This window comes from Balearica regulorum, chromosome 4 (genome assembly GCF_011004875.1).
Source record: "Balearica regulorum gibbericeps isolate bBalReg1 chromosome 4, bBalReg1.pri, whole genome shotgun sequence".
In the NCBI taxonomy this organism is placed as follows: Eukaryota; Metazoa; Chordata; class Aves; order Gruiformes; family Gruidae; genus Balearica; species Balearica regulorum.
Genome location: NC_046187.1, coordinates 13,639,065 through 13,650,617, shown reverse-complemented (window position 1 = coordinate 13,650,617; position 11,553 = coordinate 13,639,065). Strand labels below are relative to the sequence as shown.

General features: G+C 43.4%; 1 protein-coding gene across 2 annotated transcripts in view; it reads left to right on the top strand.

Annotated features, from left to right (window-relative positions):
• The first annotated feature begins 812 nt into the window (after positions 1–812).
• The window catches only part of RNF150 (ring finger protein 150), a 125,269-nt gene continuing 114,528 nt past the window's right edge, over positions 813–11,553 (top strand). The window contains exon 1 of one of the 2 annotated variants that reach the window (XM_075751223.1): positions 813–1,647. In XM_075751223.1, coding sequence (XP_075607338.1) covers positions 1,182–1,647 — 466 coding nt within the window. In that variant the 5' untranslated portion in view covers positions 813–1,181. The remainder of the gene's footprint in view (positions 1,648–11,553) is intronic. The other variant, XM_075751222.1, reaches the window with a different exon arrangement.

Sequence of the window (11,553 nt, the reverse complement as noted above, 5' to 3'; positions counted from 1 at the left end):
TGGCATTTCTAGGAGCAGGTTTTAATAATGAGGGGGCTAAAATAAGCAGTATCTATTAATTTTGTGAGACATCCTTCTGTTACTGAACACAGTTATGAAAAAGCAGAATGTTAGCTACTCACTTGAACTAGGATAGACAAACATAGTTGTGTTTTGACCCTTTTGAAAGGCATTTGAGTCTTGGCTGAAACTCTTCTAGGGTGTTTTATACATTAAAAATCCCCAAATCTGAGCTTTCACTGAGCCAGGATGAAACTATTCTTTCCTGTCTGTGGCGTTTGAGTGTTTCCAGCGAGCAGTTCTGTCACTCTCTCAGGTTTCACCTTCAAGGTTCTCTGTGTCACACCCAATCTTGGTAAACGTGCCGGTTAGTGTCATTCAGGCATGTATGGTAAGAATTTTATTCGGTTTGTATTTTAAAACCTGATATACAAGCAATTATCCCTTTAAGCTGTGTAGCATAATTACATTATAACTTTCACATTTGCAATTTAACTTATCCTACAGCGCTCAGGAGAGAAAAAAATATCAAAAATCAAAGTTAAACCTACGACTCGGGGGTGTGACCGACTAATTGCAAAGCACCCCCTATCCGGGCGCCCCGGGGCTCCGCTCTCTCCCGGGCAGAGACGGCCGTTGGCCTCGGCTCCCACCGCCGTGGCGGGGCTCCCCCCGCGCTGCCGCCCCTCTGCCGGCAGGTGCCGCCGCCGCGCCGCCCGCTCCTCACGCACACGGCGGCAGCCGGCCCCCCCCCGCCCGCCCGGCGCCCCGCACCCCGGGCAGCGCAGCCCCTCCGGCGGGCCGCCCCGGGCGTCCGCAGGGGCTGGGCCCGGAGCGGGAGAGGCGCCGCGCGTTTGTGCGTGTGGAAATCCCCCCCCCCCCCGCGCCTTCCCCGCCCGGCGGCCGGCAGGGCTGCCAGCAGTGGGGGAAGCAGCTGTGCGGGGAGGAGAGAGAGTGGGCAGGAGGAAGCGAGGGAGAAGGGAGGGCGGAGACGGGGCCAGCCCGAGGAAATCAAACGGCCCCGACATGAATTAGGCAGCGGGCTGCAGAGGGGAGGGCCCCCCTCCCCCTCCCTTCCCGCACGGCGGGAGCAGCGCCGCCCCGCACGGAGCCGCCTGCTCGGGGCACGCCACACGCGCACGCACACACAGGCGGGCCGGGGTGGGGGGGGGGCCCGGCAGATGAAGATGGCAATGTCTGTGATCCAAGCGTGCCGCAGCCTGGCTCTCTCAACATGGCTGCTGTCCTTTTGTTTCGTGCATCTGCTGTGCCTGGACTTCACCGTGGCCGAGAAGGAGGAGTGGTACACGGCCTTCGTCAACATCACCTACGCCGACCCGGCGGCCGGCAGCGCTGAGCTTCGCAGCGAGAAGAGCGAGTGCGGGCGTTACGGCGAGCAGTCGCCCAAGCAGGACGCCCGCGGGCAGGTGGCCCTCTCCGCCTCGCCCGCCGACCGCTACGCCTGCGACCCTGGCACTCGCTTCAACGCCCCGGCACCGGGCAAGAGCTGGGTGGCCCTCATCCCGCGCGGCAACTGCACTTACAAGGACAAGATCCGCCACGCCGCTGCCCAGAACGCCTCCGCTGTGGTCATCTACAATGTGGGCTCCAGCAATGCCAACGAGACCATCACCATGCCCCATGCAGGTGAGCCCCGCCACCCTGCCCGCGCTCTATGGGTACACCCCGAGGTCTGTGCTGGGTGGGCAGATGGGCCCCATTTTCCCGTGCTTGGCAGCCTGCTCTGCCGTCCTGCATCCTTGGGGTAGGAGCTGCTGAAGGGGAAGGTGTCCTCGCACCTCCTGGCAGGGAACAGAATGGACTGCAGGCCTCGCTGGGTGGTGGGTGCCCATCCCGGGAGCCATGGAGCACCTCTCCATGCTGCCATGGCGAAGGACAGATGTGCCGCCAGCAGCAATGCACACTGGTGCTCTGGGGTGAAAAGTTTGGGAGATGTAAAGTTTGAGTCTAGTCAGAGGAATGGATGGGATCCCAGCCCGCTGTGGGGTACTGATGGGTTTTTTGGTGTTCTGAGGATCCTTGTCCTGGAATGTGGCAAGTGGGACCAGGGATGACTGAGACCCACAGAAGAGAAGAAGCATAGTGTTTATGGTGCAGGCTTATCAGGAGGTGCAATAAAGTAGGGAACACATTGTCTACTGTCTTGTCTATGATACTGTAAAAGCTGTGGAATTGAGTAGGAATGCCAAGTATCTGATTTGGTGAGAACATGAGATATTTTGTCCAGGGCTGGGCTTGGAGGGGGGGGGGGGTTCACCCTCCCAGGCAAATGCTCTGATGGAGTTTGTGCTCGCAGTGTCAGCACACGGGTACTCCGGTCCCAACATGTGTGCGTCAACTAGGACTGAGCAGAAATCCAGTCATTGGAAACAACCCAAACCTCAGGTTATGCCCACAAAAAATGCTGTTTCTTGTAACAATGTTTGAAATAGTGTTGTTTTAAAAACAGATTACCAGATTTATATTTAGGGACAGTGTTTTCTGCTGGGGTCACTGGTCTTTTATATCAGCAGCCTATGCCATGGAGACTAAAATGCCACCTATTGTGAAATCTCAGTTTGGTTTGCATCCAGTAACTAATCATGCCCAGCTGTTTCATGCCAGTTGAATCTTAGCAGAGTTAGGGGTAAATTGAAACACAGGCTGCAAAACAGGATGTTATTTGAATGACATTTTAAATGTCACACAGTAAACTAGCTAGCATGGATGTGCTGAAAAACAATTTGTTGCCTAACTATAATGCTGTAATACTTCTGATGCAAAAGTAGCGCTTTTGGAACCTCTTTTGTGCAGCCTCTTTAAGAGATTAACTGTTTATTTGGGCAAAATCATGTTTCTATGGTAGGATTGGTGGAAGATGAGGGGATTTTTAGTATTTTCCATTGGTTTTTGAGACAAGCAACTCATAACCTCTTGAGCTTCTTAAAACTGTGCTTTATAACCTGCACATGGTTTAACAGCTCTTCAGATTATACTTCTTGGTACTTTAAGTATCACCGATTATATACAAAGCAGTATAAAGTAGTACGAGCTTGGCATACTTACGTACCCTTAAAGTAAAGCTCAGGCTGTTTCAAAACGTAAGATGCATCGCTTGTTCTTCTCTAGTTTCTCTAAAACTGCCAACATGTTGGATCAATTAATGGTTTGCCTGCTTTTAAAGTATGCGCTAAGCTGGTTTCCCACACAAATGGTGTTTTATTAAGAAACAGTGGGAGTAAGAAATGTGTCTAACCTTTTAAAATATTAGAGCTTTTGTTTGTTTTAAAGTCTAAAATGAAGTAAGCAGGCAATCTTTCTTACTGAAAGTGGTCTCAGCTTTCAAAAATACGAACACTGTATGACTTATCTTGGGGGCAACTTCTTTTATGTCATATGATTGCTTACAGTTTATTCTGAGAATCCTTTTTGAGTACTGAATTGATACCCAGCAGTGTGATTGTACAGTACCAGGGGCTAAAATGAAAGGAAACTTGCAGAAAATAATCTGGACTTGTTGAATGCGGTCAGTGAGACTGAAGAGCTTTGCTGATTGATTGTATGAGGTAGTCTTCATTTTAAGGATTTTTGTTCTGTGAACTTGAAAAATGGTTGTTGGTCTTACCTTAGGGAAAACCTGCCCTCTGTGTACAGTCAAAACTCTTCAGGAGTTTTAAAGCATAAGTCTGCCAGAACAGGAGGAAAAAATAATTATTCTTAAACATTTGACAAACTACCAGGAATTCAGCACTGGATTTATCTTTACTCTTCCTCTTGTACCACTGTTACGCTGGGACAAAGTGAATGTACAAGCTGTGTAAAATTATCTTTCTGACTTGCAGTCTTTGACGTTTGCTTGGTCCCGGTCTAAATGACAGCACAAGATTCAAGGGAAGAATGAATCAGGTTCTTGGTTTCTGAGTTCAGCAGCATCTGTGATGCTCTGCCCACGCCAAATCCTGGAGTGGGAAGAAGAAAATTCCATCCTGGAAAATACTTGGGGGGGTGGGAGGGGAGAGTGAAATATGACCTAAAAAGCAATTTAAAAGTCAAAAGAAATATGATGTTACTTTCCTTTTTTTTTCTTTTCTCCCACAGATTTTTTTTTTGAGGTTTCATAGAAGCTTAAATAGACTCTATACAGAAAACAGTATATCCTGTTGCATAACAATGTGGCTCCTGCCCTTACTAAGGAATTATTACTCCTACAAGAGATGCTTTTCTTTATGCATGCTCTTCTCTTCTGTGTGCTTTGCCTTCTTTCTTTTACTGTCATTTTCTCTCTTTCTGCTTCTTTTTGTGCTCCTCTTCCTGCCCCCCCCCCCCCCCCATTTCTTCATCTCTGCCCCTGTGGTTCATTCCCCTGTTGACCACGTTACTGTGCTACTTCATAGTGCTTTGCCCTTGCCACTTTCTTCCCAAAGCTCTTTCTCTTGCCAAAGATATTACCTCACAGCTGTATGTTTAATTATATTTCCTGTTTTCTGCTACACTGCATGCTAATAACCCTTTGCTAACATGATGCCTCCTGATTTTAAAATCTATAGGCAACTGTAGCAAGTTACCATTCTTGAACTTGAAGGAGGGTTGATAGACTTCCCTCCCCCTCCAGCACCCCTACCACCCCCAAATCAAAACCAGGGTGGGATTATACCAAAGCTTGTTCTGGAAATCTTCAAATACAACTTTCCAGGATTTATTTATAGTGCACCAGACAGAATAGATGAAGCATGCTATTTGAACCAGTTCAGTCACCGTTTTGAAAGCCTTTGCTTTCAGGGAGCTTGTACTTAGGTCACTGCTTGCACATCCAGAAGAACGAGGTAGAGTTGTGACATCTGCGTTCACAGACAATGCAGAGCTCTGTGGTTCTTACGCTAGGACACACTTAGCTTTTGCATCATCTGCTACAGCCTTTGCAAACAGGTGTCTTTATTTTTATTGACTTGAAGTATGGTACAGGAACTGTGAGTCCAGGTTTGTTTGCTTTTTGACTAAGTAGATTTTAACAAGAGAAGGACAAAAGCATCTAGAATTTCTGTTTCAGATGCTTTTTATTTCTCCTAAATCAACTTTTTCTAGTAGAAAAGTAGAAAGAGGATGTTCTTTTTCCTCCAGAAGCGTAATCCTCGGTGTTTGCTAGGATGTCTAATTGGCATTTTTTTCTTACTCAGAAAGAATTAGCTGTTATTTAGGTTTGAAAATAGTCACTGTGTCTGCATTTAATAACTTAGTATTAATTGGAAGTATTCTTACTACCTGTTGTAGCACATGTCCTAACACTTCCTCTGAGTAGATATGGTAAGGGAGCCTTCCAGAAGATGATTCAAAGTGAGAACTTCCCTTTCTCCACTTCTTATTTGAGGGAGCCTAGGTTGACCACTTCTAACTTGTGCACCGCTCAGGTGCTTGGGGCTAGGGAGGGATGTTAACTGCGACTGTACACGATTCATATGTGGGTAAAAATCAAATCAGTTTGTAACAGCTTGTAACATTCGGTTTGAATTCTGGGGTGCATCAGAATCTCTCACAGAATGGATATGATTATTATGTGGAGTAAATTGCATCCTAAGTATTTTGCGCCAGAAGCATATGTGAGTCAGGCAGTTTTGCATTCTCTGTATTCTACTTTTCCAGTGCATGTCATCATAAATTTTACATCACGTACTGCACACATGACAACCCGCTTTCAATGAGAGGCAAGATGCCTTGTTTTTTGTAACGGCTCGTGTGCACTGGCAGCAACTGTCAACTGTATCTTTGAGACGTGAATCTCATGTGGTCTACAATGACGCTGTCTTCTTCCCTCCCTGTTTGGCCTTCAAGTGCAGCATGTGTGCACCAGATTGCATGAGGAGGGCATGGCCATCCCACTGCAAAACCAGGTGTGTCCCTCCACACGTACTGTGAATGTGGCCAGCCTTGATCAGTGCATGTTCAGTTTCTTCCCATGTACTCAGATTTGTGTTCCATGACCAATGACTAGTCTTGCCTTTTAGATATTTTAAGATGTGTTGGTAGTAGTTTTGGCTTTGTGCTCCCCTGTAGATTTGTACTGATGTGCAAATTAAACACTGAAGTTCAAGATTTCTGTCTTTACAGACTTAATTCAATACTGTAGCTACATTTGTTCCTTTAATAAAACAATTGTTTTTCTAAACTTTTTTTGAATTCTAGTAAAGAAAATGTGCTGACAGCATTCACACTGAATTTACATATGGATAAGTGTGAATTAATCGAGGGTTGGAGATTTCAGGCTTCCGGGGCCTGCCATAATTATTTTCTGTTCCAGGCACCCAGGGTTCATTCCTAATAGAAACCAACTCAGTGGGGGAGGGAGATGGAGATTACTGCATCTCTGAGCCTTGTCCATCATAAAATTGAGGCATGGCTGGGCTGTGCTGCCATCTTTAGGAACTCAGAGGAGCTCCTGGATCCATCGTGTAGTCCTGGCTTTCAGTAGTTTTTGAAAATCGGGTTTTCTGTATTTATCAAAATCAAGGATTTATAACATTGGCTAGGGCCAGCAGTAGTGCTGACAAGCTGTGCCACTGCATTGGCTAGTGAGCCATGCTTCTGCCTACTAGTTCTGCTGTGGTTCAGTGCTGGACTTTTCTACTGCAGACAAGAGGTGGTGGGACTTTGTGATCACAGGTGACTGGTTTAGCTTAACTGAATTAAAAGGGATGAATTTGACCTACAAGAACTAGGGCAGCGAAATAATCTTAGTCTCCAGTACTACTGGGGACAGCCACTTCAGTGCTGGGTGCTGAGTTTTGTCATTAGATGCTTTTTGCCTTGTTGAATCTCGCATCTTCTTGCAGCCTCACGACTGGCTTGTGTATCTCCTTCAGAGCCCCTTGCAGTCAGTGGAAATACAGTGAGTCCGCTGAGCTTTGGATCAAGTCGTAAGGTGCAGCTTTCCCTACAAAGTGATGAAGTATTGATGCATTGAAGATTGCATTGATCCTCCAAGCTTACTGATTGCAAAAGCAGATTTCTGCATGCCCTTTGGTTATCTGCAGCAATTGTTTGCAATGATATTCATACAAGTGCTGTCTTCAGATCTCTGCAGTAAGAAGTGACACAGCAAGGAGAAAATCTTCATCAGAAACAAATCTGTATCAGCATTGATTCTAACTGCTGCCTGTTAATCTGGAGCACCTCCTTTTGGTATACTGTCCCTAGGAGAATGGCTTGCTTTTGATAAGGTGATGGTTTGCTCTAGTCCCATTGGTATTTTGGCTTTAAAATGGTATATGTTAGCTTGGGTTATTAGTCTGTGGCTAGTGTGTTAACTCCATTGTAGCTCACTAATTCCTGCAGATATATTTCTGTGCTACCCCCCTTCAGGGTATGTCACAGAGCACAAGAACATTTTCGGCACAAGGGGAGAGAAACCTACAGTTAGTTCAGTGTTGGTACTTTAAGAGTATCTTTTCCTGCTGAGACAAGAGGACGCTTTCTACTTTTCTCATGTAAGCAAAATACTAAAAGAACCCATTATTTTGCCACACTTGTTTGATGGAGCTCATAGTGTGTTGTCATGTGAGATGGCTGAGTTTCAAGTGACCTCTGCTTCCTTAACACCACGATGAAGAGTTAGATCTTTATGAAGGGATAGCCCAACGAGTTCTCCACTTCCCAATAACTTCTGCATAGCTAACCTGCACAGAAACAGCATTCATTTCAAGTCAAGCCCCACTTCTGCCCTTTCAGTTGCATTTGAGTACTAGTTACTTGATGACTTCTTTGGTACAGAAGGGAGCGAACAATACAATCATTGACTCATAGAAATCAGATATGGGAAAGACTCAGTAGTCCATGTAATCTATCACCTTACTAATGCAGGACTGCTTCCTGCAGCCTTACCATCTACTACGGTGACAGTGATTTTTTGCTTAGCATCTTGTGAAGGAAAGAATCTTGGGGTGTTTCAGAACCAAATGCAGTCTGTGTAAGCAGCAGAATGGTGCCAAGGTAAGAGATATAAAATGTAGGAGGATGTTAAATAGTAATACTGTATCTTTCAATAATGTTTAATTCTCATAACTTCCACAAAGTCATCTTGGCAGAGGCATAACTGCTAAAGGATAAGGTTTAAAACCATCTGTATCCATTGTACCACACAGTTTAGGGGAGTATATGGCAACTGCAAGAAGAAAGAGAAGGCAAAATATTTTGTAACTGGTTATGTCCAAACCGGCTTACTCTGCTGCGTCTTGATTCCATAGTGGGATGTGACCTGGGACTTCATTCGTGCCCAGCTGTATCCTCATTTCACTCCATCGTGTTTTGGATTCTGTGGAAAAGAAATCTAGATGGATAGGCCACAGGTCAGCTGCTGTGGAGTTTCACCAGGTCCTGAATGAGGATGAGCAGAGGTCAAGGACCCCTCAGGGTATCCTGCTTGTTCATGAGTGCATTTAGATGTAGTATCTCAGAAGGTAATTTTATTAAGAACTACAGTTTCTGTTACCTGGATGAGAAAACCCAAATCAATTAGGTGAAACCTCAACTTTTGAAATTTACTGTATTAAATCTACCAGCTTTATATCTACTGTCTGACCCACTGCCCATATTAGTGGATGCCAAGCTTCATAAACCTACAAGTTTGCTAATGAATTTGCTGTGAATATAAGCTCACCAGTAATAGGCTTCCTGTTATCCAGTGCATTTTGTGGACCCTTTAGCAGTAATTCTCGAGCCAGGATAGGTTGAAAATTACTGATTTAGGTGCTTATCATCCTGGTGGAAACAATGTTTTTTAGTTCAAAAATGGGTAAGTGGAAACACCTCTTCCTTCACCAGTTGTAGTAGATAGAGAAATTATGTAAAGGTTGGTTTGCTTATGAAACAATACTATGGAGCTGTGTTTTACAAGAGAGGCTTAACAAGGGCATTATTTATTTTTTTGGCTTCTCTTCAATAAATTATTTGAGATAAACCTTAGAAAACTGAACTGAGGAGAATGGAAGGAGATGATGAAAAGATTAACCTGTTTGTTTTATAGGTATTCTACATTGAAATATTTTGATTCTTTGCTGCTTAAAGATATAATAGCTTTTTCAAATAATTCTTCATTTCTTTTTCCTCTCCAGAATGACTTATAAATAACATCAATAAAGTGAAGTGCGTGTTCATTTGCTTCTGACAGTATAATCATAGTGATATTCAATTATACTGCTAGACCTAAGGGTCTGTCAGAGTTTCGATCTTGAATTTGATGTGTCTAACTGTGTTTATGTAATAGTCCCTGCTGTAAATTGGAAAGGTAGCCCATTTATTTTAACCTTATTTTCAGTTTGAGACAAAATTGTAGGAAAAAATGTTTATCTTTTTAGTTTCCAAAACACAGAAACATAAATTACAGCCACGTAACTCCATAGAGTTCTGGTTTGAGTATATCTTGTGTACTCCTTAAACGCAGATAGAAGCATTACACCTGCATAGGAATGTAGAATACATGGAATAGGATGAGTTGGCAAGTGCTCCCTTGTGCTACACTCTTAATGAGACATAGCTTTTTAAAATTAATTTATATTCCATGGTGTCTTGAAGTCTTTATCATGAGAGAGGACCACCTGGCACTGGGGTGCTCCATAACAAAGCAGTTCTCTCTGTATACTCTTCTACCAAGACAGACCCCTACTACTGACATATTTGTCTATGAACCATCATCCTTTGTCCCTGAACGTTGGCTTAATTATATAGGACATTATTCTTCCTCACAATTTGTTCCATACCTTGGGCTTCCCCCCTTTTTATATGCTCTTTGGTTTGCCTCTTACTGTTCAAATCTCTCCTTACGAGGCATCTCTTTTTTGCAAGTCATTGTAAGAATATCTCACCAGGTAATATATGTATTTTAAAGAGAATTATGCATCACATTAATCTCTGGCTTCCAGCTTTATAAATCACACATCATTAAACTGTGCTCTTCTATTTATTGCTTGATCTTGCAGTCCTTGTCAAACACTCATTTCTAGCATGGTCACTGTTACATTGTATTGAATGTGTCTGATGTTACACAGCAGCACGAAGAATGGACTCAAAAGCGTGGTCGGTAGATCCATCTTTAGTTAACATATATGTCTAATCTTAAGATTACTGTAAAATGTGTCAACATTAGTTGAATATGTGTTGTGGGTTGGCTGGGTTCAGACCCAGTACAATAAGCTGTATGGTTTTATTGTTTTGCTTAAATTGATTTATGGAGCACTTGAGAAGCTTTTGCACCTAGTTGTTACTGTCATACTAGCAGAGCAATTCCAGTTCTTCATGATCGAAGCTCTGGGTGTCTAACAAGTTTCACTATAAAAGATTTCATGGATTTTCCAATTATGCAAGAGTTCTATATCAGTATCTGATAAAGATCTCTGTTTTTACATCCTGTGATGCTAGCTAAAAGGTTAGTTTTCTTTTTCCTTTTCCATTTCAGTATTTTCTGTTTGAAAACAGAAATATGTTTCTGCTTTTCCTTTGCCCTTTCAGAAGTCTGTGTATTACAGTACCTCATATCTTTGAGGTATGTGTCTGTGTGTGTAGTCAAAAAAAAAAAAAATCTTTGAAATGGAACAGCTTGGCACTGCACTCTCATTCATGATTGCTTCTTATACTTGTACAGAATATGCTTTTCCCTCTTGTCCCTTTTTAAGCTTTTATTATATGTGCACTGTCTCCTAGTTTTACCTGCCAGTATCATGTTCCTTGAGTGAGGCAGCTTTCACAAGATTGTGTAATCTCTGTGCCTGGTCTCTTACTGCTCTTTGTATGTCCATGTGTTTGAAGTACTATCTGTTTGTCCATGAAATTCATACCTTTACTAAACACTGTATCAAGACTTTTCATGTTGGAAAACAAGGAGCTGAGTAAAATCCATGATATCTTGTTATAATACTGCCTTTGATGTCTTTCTTTTGCCTTATTTTTTCTTCAATCCTCTATCCTTTTCATTCTCTACTTAGTTTTTTCTCTCCTTTTTTTTTTTTTTTTTTTTTGGTAGGAGTTGGGAGAGTGTATAATTTCTTTACTTTCCACACTTCCAGTCCACACTTGGACTTCTCGCCTTTTTTTTTTTTTTTTTTTGTCATCTTCACTTCTCTTTTTATGTGCTCTGCACCTATTTCTATTTTTTCATCTTTTCCAGGGTTTTTTTCCTTTCTCTCCACCCCTTACCAGTCTGACAAAAATAGCCAAAGACTATTGCTTTATATACAAAGTTGACTGTAAGGGGAAGCAGAGCAGGATTATGCTCTTCTGGTTGCTTTTCCTTTGCAGCTGACTCCAGCTTTAAAGAGCGTCTGCTGTCTGCTGCTCCGTGTCGGTCAGCTTGGAGGAGTGGGACACCGGCAGTGGGGAAGAGTGGTGGTGCTGTTTATGAACTGAGGACTGCCAAGCAGGCAAAGCACATTTGCTATGCATAGAGTCACTTTGTTCTGAACAATCCTAAGTCTTTTTCATGAATTCTTAAAAGACTAAATTATCATCCCTTCTATGTAAAGGGGCATATCCTGCTCTGTCATGCTTTTGCGGAAGAAGGTTAAGTTTCCA